Here is a 19,845-nt window from a genome sequence, read left to right as displayed (position 1 = left end):
TGGTCCTCTGTGTTGTAGACGCAGCAGATTCAGAAAGTATGAGGGAGTATAAAGATATTTTCAAGACACTGAACCATGTTATAGGTGGCTTTATCCATGTATATGTTCTTGGTACTGGCTGTAATGGTTCTCTAGATTTAAGGGTCAAAAATTGTCAAATACTGGAAGCTAGTATTTATTATGTTGTGAGATTTGTGATCTAGGGCTGCAAGGTGGAGCGGTGGTTAGCACTGTTGCCTCACAGCAAGAAGGTCGCTGGTTCGCGTCCCGGTTAGGACGCCCAAGATCTTCTTGCGTGGAGTTTGCATGTTGTCCCCATGCAGTGTGGGTTCTCTCCAGGTTCTCCTGCTTCCTCCCACAGTCCAAAAACATGTTGAGGTTAATTGGTGATTCTAAAATTGTCTGTAGGTGTGAATATGAGTGTACTTGGTTGTCTGTCTGTAAGTGTAGCCCTGTGATAGACTGGTGACCTGTCCAGGGTGTCCCTTGCCTTCACCCTGAGTCAGCTGGGATAGACTCCAGCCCCCCACGACCCTAGTGAGGATTAAGCAGTGTATAGATGATGGATGGATGGAACTTGAAAGGTTCTGCTGAACACTGTGCTTATATTCCATAGAGTTGGGGGTGGATGGGTACTGTTTCGGTGTACTTTCTGACACTCTGGGAATCGTCATTTGTGTGATTCCCAACCGTAACATCTACAATTGTAACTCAGGTGTTTGTTGATAGGATGAGGGAACTAGCTGCAGGGAGGTATTTGGGGACCAAACAATACCCAGCATTAATCATGTGAAACCCTGTCAGAGTCAAGTAGCTTCTTCATCAACATCACAGATATTCATGAACACAGAAGCAGCAGCACAGCGGACAATAAAATTTGATCTTCCTCATTTAACAAAAGACCACGATCATTGCAAGACTAAAGCCTCATTATGTTGAAACTGACAGTACAGTGTCAGTAACCTGAGCAGGTGCCGTGCAGGCTGCCGAATACATTTTCTGTCATATCACTAAGGACCAATATAGATAAAGTCTTCAGGTCGAAGCCGATCAGCAGACCCTGAAGCCGGTGGATAGCTTTGGAACAAACTGGCCCTTTGAGCTGAAACCAGAGCAGGTGTGACAGAGGTGGTTTTGGATGGGCGTCAGTCATGCGATGAAGATGATCAGTGTCGTTCATGGTGGCCCAGTAAAGTCCAGCGCCAGTAGCTGGCCTTCCTGTCACTCGATGCAGCATGAACGAGGACTGAAGAACCCAACACCCCAATGGGTGCCTGGGGAGGTTTCAATGGCGCTGAATGGCAAAGTTGACCTCTCCTGTGTCCTGCCGTTGGACTTCCTGTCCAGGTCCAGATGGAGACAGCATGAACGCAGGACTGTTCCACTCAGTGAACCCTGTGAATGCTTCGGAGCATGACATGTTTTTCTCCTTGTTTCTTTTCCTGATGAGGATCTTGTTGCCTTTTGGCCGATTGTTTTGAACGGTGAACTTTCCACTGTCCACTCTTAGGAGGCTAGGAAGAAGCAACAGGTTGAATATTAAAACTGGATTAACTTTAAAATGTAGAGCAGAAGTGACAGGTCTTAGAGTGTTTTTCACTGTCAGTCATTCACATTCTTACTGTTATTTCTCTCAGTTCCTTTGTCAACATCCAGCTGAGAGTCAGACGGCTCCACCCATGCTCCCCCCAAGCTGGACGGACAGGCTTGTTTTTAAAAAGAGAAGAAAAACAGTCTTCTGAACCTCTCTGTTTCCATCCTGCCACCTATCTATCCATCAGCGTGAGGTATTTTCTATTTAAATACTGATTCAACCTCAGGTTTCACACACTGAACAAGGCTAAGCAAGTACAGACAGGGTCTCTGGACATTCATGCGTACAGACTTTTGTTGAGATGAGGTACTTCAGATTGTGTCCCATCTGGGTTTCCAGTGTGAAACGTTCCTGCAGTTGTGAAAGTTCCCACTAGATGGTGGCAGAACCATTTGAACATGTCAGGCTTCACAGGTGTAGAGGGAGGAACATTTCGTCGCAATTAAGCGTTTCCCATCTCTTGTCCACATGGCCGAGTGTCGCTTTACTTCCCCTTTGACCATCTGATATTGTGTGATCTGAACAGACATGGTTAGAGCATTCTGACAGTAGAGAATGTTTCTTTAAGTCTGTCTATTATGATCCTTTTGGGCCTTGTAAAAAGTCCCAGGTGTTCCCGGCTGTGCGACATGCTTCCTGGCCTTCAGAAAGCTCCCTGCATGGAAAGATGAATCCTTCCTCAGATTTGGGACTTTGTGGTCATTCCCTTTTAGATGCAACAAAAGGTGAACAACTGATATTACAGAGCGGCATACCTTAAGGCTATTCATGCACCCCCCCTTCATTCCTCCTTCCCTTGTCTTTCCTGAAGTCTGTCATTCCAATCACAAAGTTTATGGCAAAACCGTGCCGTAGTCCTCTCTGTGAAACACTGAACTGATTTAGCATGGGTCAGTGCTCTTGGCGTGAGCTCAGTGGCTGTTAGGTTTGCTCCCCTGTTCAAATCGGCCTGCTGGAGAGATTTTGTGGTCATGGCTTGAGGCGCCGCTGCCCTTCTCTGCTGGTCCTCTTAACCTATTTTATTGAAGTATACAAAAGGTTGAACAGCACTGAACCGATTTCAGCAGGTTTTTCGTTTGAATTTCATGGTCATGAGGAGCTCATGCAAATGACTGACAAATCTGGCCTACAAATTGGTGCTGGCGTGATAGAGTTGCAGGATTTTGAATTCGTCTTCCAGATCAACTCTTGTTGGAAAATCGATTCTTTCTTAAGTGCGGTTTGATGAATGCACCACATTTTGTACATCTCAATCCAGAAGCAAAATATTCTCTCTCTGATATGCTCTCAATGACTTGCTTACTTGATCACTCAGGCATCTTCTAGAGTGCATTGTCTCAATGCTTTTTCCACAAGGCTCCACCTGGGGTCTACGAGGCCCTGAGGTGAGTTCACATCACAGTCTGTCAGACAGGCGTGGTACCATTGTGCTACGTGGGCTGCCTTCTTGGCAAGTTTTAGCCCTGACCTCTACATGTGTTTGTACACATATGCCAGCAAATAGTCACCTCTGCACAGCTGTCAATGTGGGCGCTGAATGGGAAATTCCTCACAGAACAAAAAACGCATAAGTAATGGATTTCCGGTTCACTTTTCGGACGCCAAGTCACAGCTTTTCAATCTTGAAGTGTGTGTGTGGCCGCCGCCACCTAGCCACTGAATGACTCCATGAGCTGTAAGGGCGCAGGTGTCTTGGCTGTCCCTGTCTTTGGTCGAGTGGGCTCAGCTACCGCACACAGTAACTCACTGTCCTTCCAGAGCCAGTTTTTACTACGCTTATCAACATGGGAGACAGAATGTAGCTTATGTCACTGCTTGTGTTTAATTTGAGCATATTCTTCCAGTGAAGGGAGCAGCTTAAAGCACCCCGAGGCCCTATAGTTTGATTGGGCTTCGGCACATGGGAGCTGACATATAATGGATCATTAGGTTGCATGCTGTAAAGAACCTAATTGTTTTCCATTCCCCCTTTTTTCAGATAAAGCATTCATGCTGGTTGCAAGACTGTGCATGGACTCAGGGACCCTTGAAAGATTTCTAGTGGCCTTTTGAAAAAGACAGTGTTCCCCCAAAGGATGAAACAAACACTAAAGGCCGTCTTATACTGCAGGAACTCGCAGACTGTTTCAGGGTGGCCCTTATCTTTGTGCGTGTTCTGACTGCAAGAGCCGCCCGTGTAGAATGTCTTTTAGGGACTTTTTCACAGGAAAAAACAGGTACCTACTCCAGGATGTGTTCTTCTGAGCAGCCCTGGAAAACTGCTGTGCAGGTCTCAACACAAGATTGATTCAAATTTGGAAAGACTGTTGACTGGTTAGATTTGAAGAAGACAGCAAGTGCAATTTGTCTGCCCTGTCAATGTCCCCATGAACATTTGTGCCACCTCACGGTTGCCCTGAGTTCATTTGAAAGCCACCTAAAGATAAATTTATGACTTACATCTGACAAGTTGTCACCTACTTCGCTGGTCACAATTAAGCAGGCTTTATCCAGGTCTTTGCTTGTTCTAACCTTTTTTCCATATCTCCTGTTACAAATCATACAAAGCAAAATGCAGGTGTTTCGATCCTGGCTGAAAGATGACATTAAATTCACATTGCCTCGTCTGCTGTAGGAGTATATTGTATGTGTGTCTGCACGTATTTATCCCCTGCAGTGGGAGGTTTCAATGAGCCACGGACATTTTATTTGTGTTCTACATCCCCTTTCTTCCTGTTCCTGCTCTATCTGGCTTTCCAGTTCATCGCCATTATTTATGAAGCGTTGCTTTTCCACACCTGCTCACAGGTCTGTTGCATTTGCTTGCTTACTTTCCCCTTAGCGGATAAAGTTTCCCTGGTTTCCGCTGGACTCGGAACAAAGCAGCTGTATGTGTGTTGCATGCGTATATGCAGTGTGGGCGCCAGGCAAGGTGTCGTTGGCTCGCGTACAAAGCAAGATGTTCAGCAGCTTAGGAAAAAAAGTGTTGGGTTGTAAACACCCGGAGTCAACTGTGAATGTACTGTCAACACACACACTCAGTGAGTCATTCACTGTCAATCGTTGGCTCGTCCACACACAAATGCATGTATTTGCGAGGAGAAATTCATACCCATGGTTACAGAGAGCTATGCAATCCCACACACACACACACGGCACAGGAGTTGACTGACACACACACGTATGCGGCCGTTCTGACACTTGACAAGTAGGCTCTAAAATCTTGTTCTCTTGCAGGGCTCCATGGCATAAAGCCTGTCCTCAGATTTAGCTGGTCCTTGGGGATTGCTGCCGAGCTGCTCACCTACTCTGACGCACCGCTGCCATTTTCCACAGCCTGAGGGGAACCAGGAAGCAGGCGGCAGGAGACATGCCTGCCCTGGCTACTGGAGCCGGCCACGAGCCAGGTAAGGACCTGTTGGCCAGTGACACAATCAGTAACACCAGGTTTTCTGCAAAAAAAAACCCACATAACCAGTAATATGCACTTATAAAATGTAGGTCTCCCAGAAGAAATGACAAAGGGACTTTTCTTCTTTGATTTCGATTATTACGTCTATCACCAGTACACAAACTGCAGAAATCGAATGCATGTACCAAGTGTGACCCTTGTTGAAAAATGAATACATCTTTATTTAAATGTCAGCATAGCCTGGTGGTGTGCCCACTACTTTAAGTGGTACCTAAATTTAATTTCAAGGTAGAAGAGAATTACTCTTAACTTGCCTCAGGCTTTTTCTCGACTCGAGCGGACCGTCTAAAACTGCGGTTGGAAAATAAACCAAAGTCTATTTTCGCTACATTTTGTGCCCAGAAAAATGAAAAGCATACCGCTGCAAATTTACAGTTTAACAACACGGAGCAAAATAATGTCAAAACACCATTCTCTATCTTCCAGTTCTTTTTTTTTTTTTTATCTTCCGTTGTATGGAGTGTATGGATTCATGTGTGTGTGGGTGAGTGTGCGATGTCAGAATGAGGAACATCATCAAGCTTGTCATCGCTGAGACAGCTGCCAGAAATTACCACCTCTCCCCTCAGGAACACTATCCTCCTCTATGTCTGGCTTAATGGCCGGCTGCATCGCTGCACACACACACACACACACACACACACACACACACACATGCAGAGGGCTGAACCCAACAAGCGCTGGATAACAAAAGGCCGAAAGGAGGACAGACGTTAAGTCCTGCCCTGATGGATAAAGAGCGTGTGCGTTACTGCGTCCAGACTTTTAACAGAGTTACCGAAGCCCCCGTCGTCCTGGAAATTTATGCAGGCAAAGTAGAAAGCCAGACCGTCAATTACGATTACAGTCATTTTGGGCAATTACCGGCAAGGGCTCAGGTTTCCAAATAAAACACGTAAAGACTCCTCCGGCCCATCTCCTCTGCTTCCCCCTTGATGGTCCTGTGAAGCTGTGTGTGCAGGTGAAACACGATGAACATTATGGATGATCGTTGGGTCACTGATCTCCAGGTCTGGTGAAGTCACACATACTTGCGGCCGGCCTGGCATCGGCGCCACCTGGGATCGTACAACAGTTTGCACAGAATATTGGTGGTGTTTCACTTGGTATTGTAATGATGCTGTTGATTTAAGACATTAAACTCTGTTTGGATGATGGAAAATCTTTCGCATTTATAAAATCAAATATTTTATCTGCATTTGTTCTTAGATCAGTTGGCACATGGGACAGCAGCTTCAAACTAGAATAAAAACAACATGATAAACATTTGAAGGAATGTTTGCTGAGATTGAAAGTAACTTTCACAATCAATAATATCTCCTCCTCTAATAATGCTCTCTTAGAAAATTCCTATAATTCTCTATTATTACTAAAACAATCAATACTATTCTGATACCATTTCAGTTACAGCTGGACGATGACTATCAGCAAAATATTTGATTTTTTAAACCATTATTGTGGGTGTTTAGTTTAAGTTTTGACTGTAGTGTGAGTGTGTTATCCCGGTTCTACAGGTTTTATTCTGGTTCAGTAATACTGTTTACTCTAGCTGAGCAAAAGGAACTTTTAAGGACTTTACAAATGTGTGTGTGTGACACCAATTTGCTAATTGTAACTGCTAATTTTTTTCTCTCTAATTTGCTTGAATCTTTTTTTCTGAAAGCACCTATAATCATTTCATGCAGTTAAAATAGCCTTTTAAAGTATTTTTAAAGTATTCTGATGTTTTTTAAGGTGGCCCTGTTCCATTCTTCATAATACATGTGGACTAAAACGAATGAAGTAAAAGGGAATTTAACATATTAAGGAATGTCAGAAAAACAATATGAGCTAGAAGATAAACTATTTGCCATTATTAAGAGAATTCTGATTAAAATAAGAATAAAAAAGTGATTTAAATAATTTTTAGGAAGTTTTGTAGAACGTAGTAAGTTTGTGAGACCTTATATATTTCCTGTATTGATTTGCTTGGTTTAGAAAAGTGATATTCTTTTGTGCTGCAAGGTGGATCGGTGGTTAGCAGCTAGAAGGTCGCTGGTTCACGCCCTGGTGAGGACACCAGGGATCTTTCTGCATGGAGTTTACATGTTCTCCCCGTGCAGCGTGGGTTCTCTCCGGGTTCTCCAGCTTCCTCCCACACAGTCCACAAACATGTTGAGGTTAATTGGTGATTCTAAATTGTCCGTAGGCGTGAATGTGAGTGTGCTTGGTTGTTTGTCTCCAAGTGTAGCCCTGTGTTCGGCTGGTGACCTGTCCACGGTGTCCCCTGCCTTTGCCCTAAGTCAGCGGGGATATACTCCAGCTCCCCATGACCCTAGTGAGGATTAAGTGGTGTATAGGTAATGGATGGATATTCTTGACTTGTACCACGCATTCACACTCAGCATGCATGTACATTTGACCTGTCAGATGGAGCCCTGAACACATGGGTCATGAATTCACACCATTTGGCCAATCCGATAAAACCCTGGGAATCAGGGGAAATTAAAGGGAAGTTAAACTTTAGTTGCTTATAGTTTTAGGTCTTTTTTTAAAATTGATGTTCTGTTTCATTGGTTGGGTATTCTTGTGCAGTGTGTCTTTTTTCAGCGGGAGTCAGATATGTTTGTATGTATGGTAGAACGTACCTAAAGCTGAAAGACACAAACTGTATACATTTAAGTAGCAAGTCACATTATCACCGCAGTATGAAGTAATGTAACAATACGTCATAGGTTTCCCATAGATATCTACATCTATAAACAAACAACAGTACATAATTAGGGAAGGAATCTACATGTTATATTTATGTGATTGTCTGTACAGTCGGGTTTACGCAACCTTTAAAGGGGAGCCAAGTTTCAAAATCAGACTCCAAACAAATAAAGTGAGGATAATATGGCTGGGGTAAGGCTTTTACATTGCCAGTTATCTCTGATTGAAATGCAAATATGTGATGCATAAAGACAGTTCCTGACTTGATCCCAAATCCCTCCAGATCCACAAGTAATAACACATATCTGTTCTCTCCGCTGCACGCCAACACCGTGTTGTTCAGCGAGCCAGATATCTTTTGAAAAACAACAAAATTTTCCCCCTCCTTCAAAACTATTTGCTTGGCTTTTCTTGCCCAGTTGTTCTGCAGAATATACACCGATAGCAGCAAAGTGAGTGTGGGATTAATGTTCATAATTACTAATGTAGGGGTATGATTTCAGTTCAGGATGACTTGACTGTTGGACAATGAAATAATATACAATCCCACAACAAATGGTCACCTCAGAAAAATCTGTAATCGTCTTTTTAAACTATAAATTCCACATTACACTAGAAATGTTTGACTTTTATGTAAAATGGTAGGGATTCAGCCTCTAGATGTGTTTCCACATAATGACGAGCAACTCACAGCGACGCAGTCATGATGTTGTAAATCCAAATCAGATCAAGTTTATTGTCATTTTGCTGTACATACACAGTATTACAGGCAAGATGAGAGAGCGTTTTTTCAGGATCATTTAATTAGTAAGTTTTGCAGAATGCACGCTAAACATTCACTCTCGCTGTCTCCTGAAGGGGCCATTGCGTCCATGCACGCCGCCATCACGTTGAACATGGCGAACCTCTTCAGGTCCTGGTAGGTCTTCAGAGACACAAAGACGCACACGATGGTGTGACGATGGTGAAGCCGAAGATGCTGCCCAGAGCTGTCTGTCTGTCTGTCTGTCTGTCTGTCTGCATCCCCTCCAGCTGTGTGTCCGTCTGGGATGTTGTCATGGAGCCATGTTTCTGTTAAAGCAGACACACAGCAGTCCCTCCACTCTCTGAGGGTTTCTCTCAGCAAACGTAGCTCGTCCAGCTTGTTGTGGAGGGAGTGGACATTGGAGAGTAGGAGGACGGTCCTGCTGGTCTGGAGGGGTTAGCCTTTAGCCTAGCATGGATTCTGGCTCTCTTCCTCTTCCTTTGTTTACGTTCGTACTGTTTGTGCTTCCTTCTGTTTTGGGTAACTGCTGGTGTAGTCTTCGATCGGACTTCACGTTGGTGTAGTATGTCCAAGTCACAACCAGTCACCGCAATTCCAGCACCGTTCACTGTCCTGATGTTCAGCAAAGTCTCCCGGCTGCAAGTTTTGTGGAATGAACATCTGGGATAGACAAGACACTCAAAACGTTCACTTTCGTTGTCTCCTGAAAGGGCCGCTGCGTCTATGCCCGCCACCATCACCATAGCTTTCCCCTAAAATAAGTATAATTTCTGTGTGTAGAAATACATCAGCTTGCTAGAAATCAGTAAAATGCATAAAAATGTATGCAATGCTTATCATTGCATTTCAAAAACTCTCCAGAACACACCACCTTTTATAGACATCTGTCAGCTTTGGCGAGCTGACATGACTCACATTCCACAGAGAGACTGACAGGTAGCAGCAGTCAGAACTTCAACACGCTGACACTTGGTTAGGTGGAGAATTTTTGTTCAAAACTGTCTGTCTAAAACTTCAGCTTTCACCATTTTGCACGCTGAAACTCCAAACACGTCAACCTGATCAGTGACACGCCGATCACAAAGCCAACAAACAGTAACAGTCTTCATTAAACAGCCTTAAACACACAGTAAGGGAGAAGCGATGCAGTCCTACAGTTTTAGTGCAACAAACGTCAAGTCAAGTGCCCTCATTAAAATAAAAAAAAGATCCATGACGCTGACCAGATTGCTGGCACGGACACAACTTCACATGTTGATCTTCTCGTAAACTCTCAGCCGTTCCTGTTAGTTTTCCACCTCTTACAGGCATGTCGCTTGAAAACCCTAAAAAAATATTAGAAAATGAAGATTAAAAAGATAAATCTACTGAAATGGTGTTAAGCCATTGGTGCGTTTGATTTATACTGTTGTGCAAAACTTCATATGCTAATAATCAAAGCACCATCACTGCACTATTGTGTGCTATGAGACCGTTTTGTGAATTGATGATTATATAACTGAAAATAATTGTGTGTTTACAATGACTTACAGTTATTTGCCAGAGTCTGTAACTTTAACAGACAAGCGTACGCCCACACAGACAAACAATACCTCCTCCACATGTGGTGGCTGACAGTAATTACAGAAACATTCCGGCTTTTGCCAGTACCTTAGCTTCTTTTCTTGAGCCGTCTTGCCATCTACAGACCCCTCAACACCCCGTGCCGCACGTACTCTCTTAAATGAAACACAGACTTTTAACATAATGTAAAAATATTATCATTAATATAGCTATTCTTTAGTAGCAGTTCTCCTGTTTCATCACCAGACTTGGGCAGGAGAATGGTAAAGTGTGAGTGTAGATTTTTATTAAAATGCTCATTATTGGAGTATTTGGAGAACAAACACATGGGCAGACAAATGGAGGGCACATGTAAGATCATACCATCTCTCTCTCTCTCTCCCTCCTTTCTTTCTCTCTGTCTCGGCCCAAATAAACAGCAGGTCTCTGTATAAATTAGAGACTAATAAATGAAACCAAATAGTGAGAAAATAAACTTGAAAAACAATAAAAAATGAAGGAAAACTGACTTAAAATGTGGCCGTGGGGAGTGCTAGACGGGCTGTCCTGGTGATTGGGTTACTGGACTCATTTCACTGTGTGACTTTTTGGCTTTTCATAAATGCTTGGGAGGCAGATTAAAGATAGAGTATGTGATTCCAATCCAACGCACTTCATGTCAAAAATGTGTGGACGCTCCTCACCGTCTGCTAGCTGGCTGCTCTGTGTGCTGAAAAAGAAGTGTTTATACACAGTCCGGACTCCGTAAATGGGAAACAAAGTGACTCGATTCAAATTGAAGTACAGTGCTGCCAACTTAATGTCGAACCGCTTTATTGAATATCCAGTTTATAATCATAAAACATTGAAGTCCTGCATCATTCCTTATATAACCTAAAGTAAAACAGCCTGTTTGTCGCTAGAATAATGTCATAATCCCAGTTTTTGTCACAACGAAATTCTCTGAAATTGAGGAATAACTTTTGCCCGTTTAAAGTCATGGTCGGCCGATTGTCACGGCTCACGGGCTGAGCGTCGGTTATACGTGGTAGATTATCACACCTCGGTCAGCTGCGGAAGGCCATGTGTTTGTCAATTACCTTATTTTATTGAAGCAAAACCATAAAGCTCAGTTTGAATATACATTTCTGGATCTTTAAAGAAACTGTCCCATCAATCTTGTGAAAGCATTCCCATTTTGACTTTATAAACCCCCGTTGTTCGTCACACAGATGCAATTTTCTCAGTGCTCTATCGTTGCGGGCGCTTAGATACGTATACATAAAATCTTGAAGGCCTCTTATTGGAATTTTCCGAATATAGTCATAATTCCATAGCTCACCTGGTTAAACTGGCGTCCCATGTATAGGGACTATAGTCCCCAACGCAGCAGTCATGGGTTCGAGTCCTGCTCATGACCCTTAGGGGCTGCAAGGTGGCTCGGTGGTTAGCACCGTTGCCTCGCAGCAAGAAGGTCACAGGCTCGCGTCCCGGTGAGGACACCCGGGATCTTTCTGCGTGGAGTTTGCATGTTCTCCCCGTGCAGCGTGGGTTCTCTCCGGGTTCTCCGGCTTCCTCCCACAGTCCAAAAACATGTTGAGGTTAATTGGTGATTGTAAATTCTAAAGCCCCCCCACGACCCTAGTGAGGATTAAGCGGTGTATATATAATTGATGGATAGATGGATAGTCAGAATTCCATCCTGGACCGAAGGTATGATAATAAACGGGCAGTACTGTACTCTAGCTTGTGCAATAGAAGTTGTGATGCACGAGCTATCTAGTGCAAAATAGCCAAATATCAATATTGTCCAGAATCACAGACTCTACCTATAATGACATGGCTTTAGTTGGTGCTGGACCTTTTCTTGATCCTTGAAACATTTTGTGTGACTGCGAAGACCAAGGGCTGCCGCGATTAGTTCAATTCATAACTCAATACTTTTCAGCCACTGGTCGGCTGCAGACTGTGACACAGCTCTGGAAAATGGTGGCAAACAATCCAACTTGGTTCAGTGTAAAGAATTCCAAGGCTTCAATAGAATCAGAGTACTTCTACTGATCACAAAACAAAAAGGTGGTTTGTACATTATGCAGACTTTAGATGGCGTACCACAGCAGCACCAGTGTAATGCATGAGCAAGACAAAACAGGCACTGAAGGCTCTTTTCTGTCAGACAACAGAACAAGTGTGAAATAATGACTGAAACCTAACTGTACTGTGAATCGTCTAACTGACCGTACACGAGGTAAAGACTGAGGCTGCACAGGGACTTTGGCAATCTTTTTATTCAAAGCTACTACCAAAGTCAGAGAACAGTTATAGAACAGGAACAAAGGGAGTAGCTTTGGCTGCTCTGTGCTTGTAAGATATCCATCGTGTCCATGTTGCACCTTGTTTAATGTACAAATAGATTTTTTTCACTTTGTTAAGGGCTTTAATAGAAACTGTCTTGTGGAATTGCACTAGCGACTTAAGTATTGAGCCTCTTCCATGTTATTGGACATGCTGGCATTTCCAGTTTAACTCCAGTTTTGCGCTTTAATATGTAAACCTTTGTTTTTATTTCATACTTTTCTGCATTATATAACGACTTACAGTCTGACAAAGTATGATGAACTTAAATGAAATGGTCATTTTGCTTTTTTGGAGGAAAATTGACCATTCAGTGAAATAGTCGACAGATAGAAAAATAGTCAGTGGCGGCCCTGTTTAAGCCCCTGCTCTCCATCCCTCAGCATTCAGAAAACTCTACCCCGTGCTCTAGGATGCTGTAAAGTGACATTTTGCTGGCTGCCGCTTTTTGGCATCTAAAACACAAACACACATTAATGCACATTCTAACAAGGCGGCCAAGAGGAGACGGAAAATTAGCTTTTAATTGTGCACTTCACAGGCCTGATAATGTGGAGTCTGCTCCACAGGGGTATTCAGGCAATAAGTCAAAACCCTGCTTAGATTAATCTGAACACTCTGTAACCCCCCCTCCAACATAGCTATGCAGCTGCTCTCCAGGTCTTTTCTCTGCGCCAGACAGCTGCTGTTTAGTCATTTCTCCTCCTGTTCAACAGTGATGGAGTTTGGTTGTGGGCTCAGTTGGGGACAGATAACTGTTACGCCTCCGCTCAGTTTGGCTCGGCTCTTCTCAGTTTATTTCAGCTCCCACTCAGGGATACTCAGACGGACAAAACCTGCCCACTCCTCTGTCTGCTACTCACTGTTTATCTCCCTACAGAACTTCATTAGTTGCAAGGTTAAGTTTCAAGGATTTTTACACTGTGTGGGTGTTTCGTTGCATGTATATATTGTGGCCTCCCAAAAGTTCTTAAAACCCCTATAGCATCACAGGATGCCTGGTCAGGCTTAGTGACACACTGACACCTCTGTGCCAAAGAAACCCAGAAACATACAGAGACTCAAACACTGATCTAGAAAAGAAACAATCATTTAATGTCAAAGTTTTTGGTTATGAAACTGAAAACATTCAGTCGCATTCTTCTAATTTTTGGACAATATTGGGAAAGTTTATCATTGCCATCCAACTAAAATACATAAATTTAACTTCTCTGTCTGCAGTAACAGGTGAGATTTTAAATCTGTACAGTAATAACTCACCCAATCATATTGTTCTGTACAGTTATAACAGCTCATTGTCTGCAAATAAAGAGCTTTTTTCAATTGCTCTTAATGTCTCTCCACACTTTTCAGACTCACAGCATCTGGTTTATGCCATTCAGAGGTCAGCGAGCCTCCTGGAGTGAGAGTGGGTGTTTGCTCCTTGTAGCCCCATTTCCTCCCTGCTTCTGGAGTTATGTGATTGTAGCTTGGAGTTGTGCTGGAGGGGTTCGGTTCTGAGAGAGAGGTAGCAGAGGGTGATGCTGTGATTTAGAGCTGGAGGCATCAGAAAAAAAACGGCTAGACTTAAATCTTCCTCAGACTGTGGTGCGTGACACTGCGCCATCTCTAGTTTTACATGTTTCCGACGTGTAATATAATGTTCATTTGTATGATGGTATTTCCAGTACATCCAAACAGACCACAAGATTGAGCCGCTATACTGGCCAACGTTGGCTTCTATGTATGTATGTATATGTACAGAAATGGGATATGATTGAGGTCATTTATAAATGGTGACATCATTGCATAGCTCATACATCAGAGAGCACTTACAACTTTCTATAATTGTATCAGAATTGAGGAGAAATGTAATAATCCCAAAGGCGAAATTTCTTTGTAATAGTCACTTAAATATGTGGAAGATGAAAAATTACACAAGACTACAAAAAGTACAATACAAGAAAGCGCTGGGATGCATAGCAGGAGTCTGGTGGTAACACAGCAGATGTTGTTGCACATGGCTGCTGTGGTAGAGGAGGGAGGGACGCAAACAGCAACCAAGATGGCATGTGAAGGGTTCCTGGGCATGTCGTATGAATGTAGTTGTGCTAACAGTTTAGTATGAGGGCAGCAGAAACCGTCCTTGTTACCAGGGTGGTACCATGTGTTGTTAAGGAAAGCAACAAGCCCCCAGGTGGTAGAGTGGGTTGTCCTCCAGTCGCAAGGTTGGCGGTTCAATCCCCCGTCCCTCCACAGTTGAAGTGTCCTTGGGCAAGACACTGAGCCCGAAGTTGCTCCCAATGGCAGGCATTGGGATGGCAGCTCTGTCACCATTGGTGTATGAATGTGTGTGTGAATAAGATACACATTGTAAAGCGCTTCGGATAAAAGCGCTATATAAGTGCAGACCATTTATCATTTACCATTCCGTGCCATGTTTGGATTATTTCTGTTTGCCATCTCAAAGCTGTCAGTGCTATCCATGTCTCTGTGAAACATGTGAAAGCCAATATATGCTTTCTGTGTAGGTAAGAGCACGTGTGATGTAAATCCTGTCACAAATTCAAGTTGGTGGATGTCGGCAAGATGCCCAAATATACCATGTATACTGTGTGCGCTTCAAGTCTGCCGATTGCGCATGTGCCAGGAAACAAATTGTGCTCAAAACAAATGCTTATTATTAGGAGAAGCTGTGCGTGGAGATTCGCCACCATTTTTTTCTTTTGTCGTTTGTCAGGAGAAGGGTTGTAATTTAAGTAATTGCTGCTGGACTTTGGAGGTGCTTTGGTTTGTTCATGCTTTCCATCAGTGGTGCTCAAACGCAGTAGGAAATTCTAATTTCTCCAGAAATCCTGTGTTATGTACACTGTGCTTGGCATAATTCAGCAATAACCACCAGCGCTGTGCTGCAGCCCAGTCTGTAAGAAACTGCAATATCCTGTAAGTGTGAAGAGAGACTTTTAGAAACATCCACGTGAGCCCCATGGTTTAAAACAATGTAATGGCTTTAATGGTACATTCAAGGAAGTCCCTCTGATTCCTCACTTTGGCTGCTAGCTCATCCGTCTTACATCGTCCACAATGATGGACTATAAGCCGCTACTTTTTTCACACGCTTTGAACACTGAGGCTTAAACAACGATGCGGCTAATTTATGGATTTTTACGAATTTGACTCGAGACGAAAGCGACATTGAGAGCGACAACGAAAGAGAGACTGAGGAAGTGTGATGAAGTAATTCTGAGGCTGTTCAGTTCCGACACTGAAGAAGACGACTTTAGTGGTTTTAGTGCAGGAGGAAGATGAAGATAGTGATCAATGACTTTTCCTGATAGGCTGCTGTATCTTTTATTTTTTTAACCAGCCATGTTACAGGCACTGTTTGGGGAAAAAAATAGCATTTATGGTACCTATGTGTGTATGTTACCGGTTCGTATCTTCTGTGTAACATCTTTCTGTGTAAATATCTCCTGTTGCAACGTGGACACCTGCAGCTTGTAGACAAGTACGGCCTGTATATGTACAAAACTTGCTTTCTTTTTAAAGTTAGTGGGTGCGGCTTATATTCAGGTGCGCTCAATAGTCCGGAAATTACAGCATATATGTGAAATTTAGGTTAGCAATTGAATCACATCCTACCCCTGTTGATTCTGCTCGATTTATTGAATGAGACACTCATTGGTGTGAATAATTGAGTAGTTGTGGTTTGAAATCCCAAAACTGATGCCGAGTCAAATGCTTGCTGACAAGTCATTCCCTGTGTGCCATTACCATGACTGCATGGTGCCCCTTAAACCGCACATCAGAGACCAACCCAAAACCTTGCACACACGCTCTCAAACACGCACTTCTAAAGACCCCGATGCCCTTTTATTAACCTTATTAAAGTTAACTGTGTTATTCCAAGCTGTACCTGCATGTTCTATCAAGGTTTATGGCCCCCGCACAGCATTTAAAGGTAAGGGTGGTTCAGTCATGCACAGCTGCGGAGGAGGTGGCCGACACTCGCATGAAAGAATACACATGGAAATCTTTCGATGAGACAACGCTTTTACCAGATACACTAATAACTCACTGGCTGTATGTGTGTATGTTTGTGCAGGCGCGATAAATGAGTGATTCCAGCCATCTTATTTTCTCCTATCTTGAACACCCCCCTCTTGGGGAAGGTGATAGCTATATAATGATACTGGGTAATGAGATACAGATAATCTCATAGCGAAGCACTCTGTGACTTTTTTTGCTTTCACATAGACACACACTGGTGTGGGACGAATGCTTTCGTAGAAACACAAATCTCTAAATAGTATGAGTGATATGATAAGAATATGGCCACATTGTTTTTTTCTCTGTCAAGGTTAACAGTAAATTTTTCCATCCTGATGTCAAGAATCCGGAGCATCTGGTCCTTAGTCGGTTTCAACTCGTGGGAGACATTAGGGAGGGTGGGGGGAGGACTTCGCCTGTGTTGGGGGGGCGGTGGATCCTCTGGGAGCTTCCAGCCATTTGTCGTGGTCGATGGCCAGTAGCCGGCTCGGTGCCGCAGTGATACAGTACCGAAACACAAGGATTTGTTGCCACTGGAAGAGCTCCCTGTTTCCACTTACATCAGGACGAAAATTTCCACATCATTTTACCAAAAAAATAAAAACACAGTCAAAGGAAGCAGATATAAAGGAAAGAAACAGAGTGAGTGCAACTAGGAGAGAACAACGATGACTTTTATTTGTTTGAATACGAAGAATTCTTTCTCTTTTTGTTGAAGTAGGATGACATCCCCCACCGTTCCCTTCCAAAGCACACAGGGTACTAAATCGGTCATTCGCGGGCAGGACATGCTTACTTGCATTAGAAAGAATCTGAGAACAGCTTTACAGACCATGTGCTCTGTTTGACAACCAGGCAACGGGATGTTGAGTAATAGCCTGCAACTTTGACACTGAGACAGAGAAAGATTTAGAGTGTAAATTTAAAGCACTAATTTCCACAAGTGCTGTCATCCATTTATGATCAGAATGAAGTGTTTCAGGTGGTATTGGCACGTCTTCGAGTCTTGCTTGAAATAAAGAGCTGGCCACGGCTTTGGACAGAACATGCAGACTCGTGCCAGAAAGTCCGCTGCTGTTCCATTGCCACGATAAAGAGAGGTGGCAGGTCATTTAGATCTGGCCGGCTTGTTGTGGATTCTGTGTTTTGTCTACCATGCTAGAGAGACTCTAAGCTTTGGCGGCTCGGACTGGGCCAAACAGCGGCCTTTCATCTCCATCTGCGGAAAGAAGTCCTGGATGACCCCTGCCAAACTCAAGTGTCCCACAGACTTAAGAACCCTCTATCCAACAAACACTGACCTGGCACTCTACGCTAAATTATTCATCCTCTACTTCTACGAGATCTTTATCCATGATACTGTCTATGGCATCAGCATTTTGTCTGTTCTCCGTGTTTCATTTCTCTCTCTGTATCTCTTTCCTTACATTGAACATCATTTGCCTTGGTAGGAGGGCAGTTTAACTACTCAGACTTGGACAAAATACCTTGAAGTTACGACGTGCTGGCCCTGCTGCAGGTGCTTCCACTTTAGCCTGACTGGTCTGCAGTATGACCATTAAAGCAGTTGTATCTGAAAACACCACTGGCTGCTCAGGTGGTGAATGGATCCTGCAGACTGTATGCATTCAATTATGTTGATTAGACTTGTCCTTTTGTCCGGAGCTCTGTTTTCAATGCGTTGACAACCCTTTGAAGCATAAAGGTGCGACAAAGCATGGATGGTTGATGACAAAATAAGATGAAATACAGTAAACTTTTATTTGTTTACGTATTTTTGGATTATGCCTGTCCTGCCTCTTTGATAAGGTCCTGCAACCTGGAATTTATTTATTTTTGCTCCCCCTGAATGAGGCGCGATCTCAGCATGAACCGTAGATTCTTTATAGGCCCTGAACTGACATACATCCAGAGTTCAGCCCGCGGTAGTTAAACAGTCGATATATGATTGGAGTGACGATTGATTGCACCTGGATCAACCCGCGGTTCTTGCTGAAGTCATTTTCCATGCTGAGGACCCCTAACTAACATCTTGCAAAAGCCACGCACTTTTTTTTTTTTTTTTCCTCTTTTCCAAATGATGGAGTTGTTATTCAGAGACCGTGACACTGAAATATCATTGAAGATGATATTGGAGGGCTCCGTCCCCTGACCTTTTTTTAATGTGGAGAAGCGGTTTGGTGTTTGGAGCTGGTAATGGGAGGCTTGTGGGCTTGAATAGATCACAGACTCCTGCTGTTACATTCCAGGGCAAGCCTTATATATTACACTTCGCCATGCTTTTCTACGGTATATCACTGTTATATCCCAAGTAGAGCGCTGCCGGACTATAAGTTATGCTTAAAGATCACAGCGTCTGCTTAGCTAATACATCTTGTAATACTATATATTTTATGTCTGGTAGGCGATGCCACATGGTCACTTAATCTGGATGGGCAAAGCTGCTGCTGCTGCTGCTGCTGCTATTCCATTTGGCTTTTTTTCTTTAGCTTTCTCTAGTAGATGCAAAGTTTTAGAAAAGGTTTATAGTGAGGGGACAGAAGATACATGGGTGCAGTGGGGTGATGACATATTCTGTCCTGTCCTGGGTTTGGCTGTGAACAAGGAGCCCTAAACACTTCTCCTTTTGTTTGGCACCTGACTCAGGGTAAATCCATCTTCCCACCCACTGTCTGTCTACAGCTTCTCCCTTCGGATGAAAACATGTTTGCATAAGTGCAGGAATTATCATCACCGTAATTGCTACTTCTTCCTGCTGCAGAAAGCCTTTCCATGGTGTTCCTTCACATCTTTGTCATTGGTCTTCTTCTGTCTGCATGCATGCTTTAATCAAGCGGTATTTATATCAATGTGTATCTCAGATGTTGTGTTCCTTCGCTGATCCTTGATCTCTGCCTCTGTTTTCTGTTGCTATGCTTGAGGCAACTCTTACTTCTGCCTCAGCTGGACAATGAGGAGGTAAATAAAGCCATGAGTGGATTAGTCTACCCGGTGTGCAGCTGCTTCTCCTACTGCCACCCATATCTGCCACCATTTTTTTCTCCACAGATGGCCCTCGGACATGTTAACAAGGCGGTGTTTGAAATACCGACCGGCTAGAAAAGCTCCCACATGTTGTCACAATGCTCTTCCCTCAGCAGTCTGGTGAGCCTCACGAACATTGTGCTCCCTATATGCTTCCAAAAGATATATGAGGGTGGTCAATAACTCATTCAGCACCTGGGAGAAAGTGCAGGGGGGAGGAAATGGAGTCAAAACCCAGCGTTCATTTCCTGTATTTGAACAAGTTCATTTTCACCAGACAGACAGACAATTTGTCTTTCTGTATGTACATCTGTTCTATGATGGGAGTAGGTCCTCTAAGCATCAGTGCTGTTCAGCCCAACATGTACATTTACAGACAGACTGATAAAT

The 19,845-nt window shown here is 43.5% G+C and overlaps 1 protein-coding gene across 1 annotated transcript in view; it reads left to right on the top strand.

The window, feature by feature from the left end:
* Positions 1-19,845, top strand: part of mpp7a (MAGUK p55 scaffold protein 7a) — a 154,147-nt gene that overhangs the window by 32,714 nt on the left and 101,588 nt on the right. Inside the window, exon 2 of the mRNA XM_008281223.1 lies at positions 4,811-4,980. Within this exon, the coding sequence (XP_008279445.1) occupies positions 4,944-4,980 (37 nt within the window). The 5' untranslated portion in view covers positions 4,811-4,943. The remainder of the gene's footprint in view (positions 1-4,810; positions 4,981-19,845) is intronic.

Source organism: Stegastes partitus, unplaced genomic scaffold, assembly GCF_000690725.1.
Source record: "Stegastes partitus isolate 25-593 unplaced genomic scaffold, Stegastes_partitus-1.0.2 Scaffold227, whole genome shotgun sequence".
Classification (NCBI taxonomy): Eukaryota; Metazoa; Chordata; class Actinopteri; family Pomacentridae; genus Stegastes; species Stegastes partitus.
The sequence above is the reverse complement of the archived record's forward strand: the minus strand, read 5'-3'. Positions and strand labels throughout refer to the sequence as shown.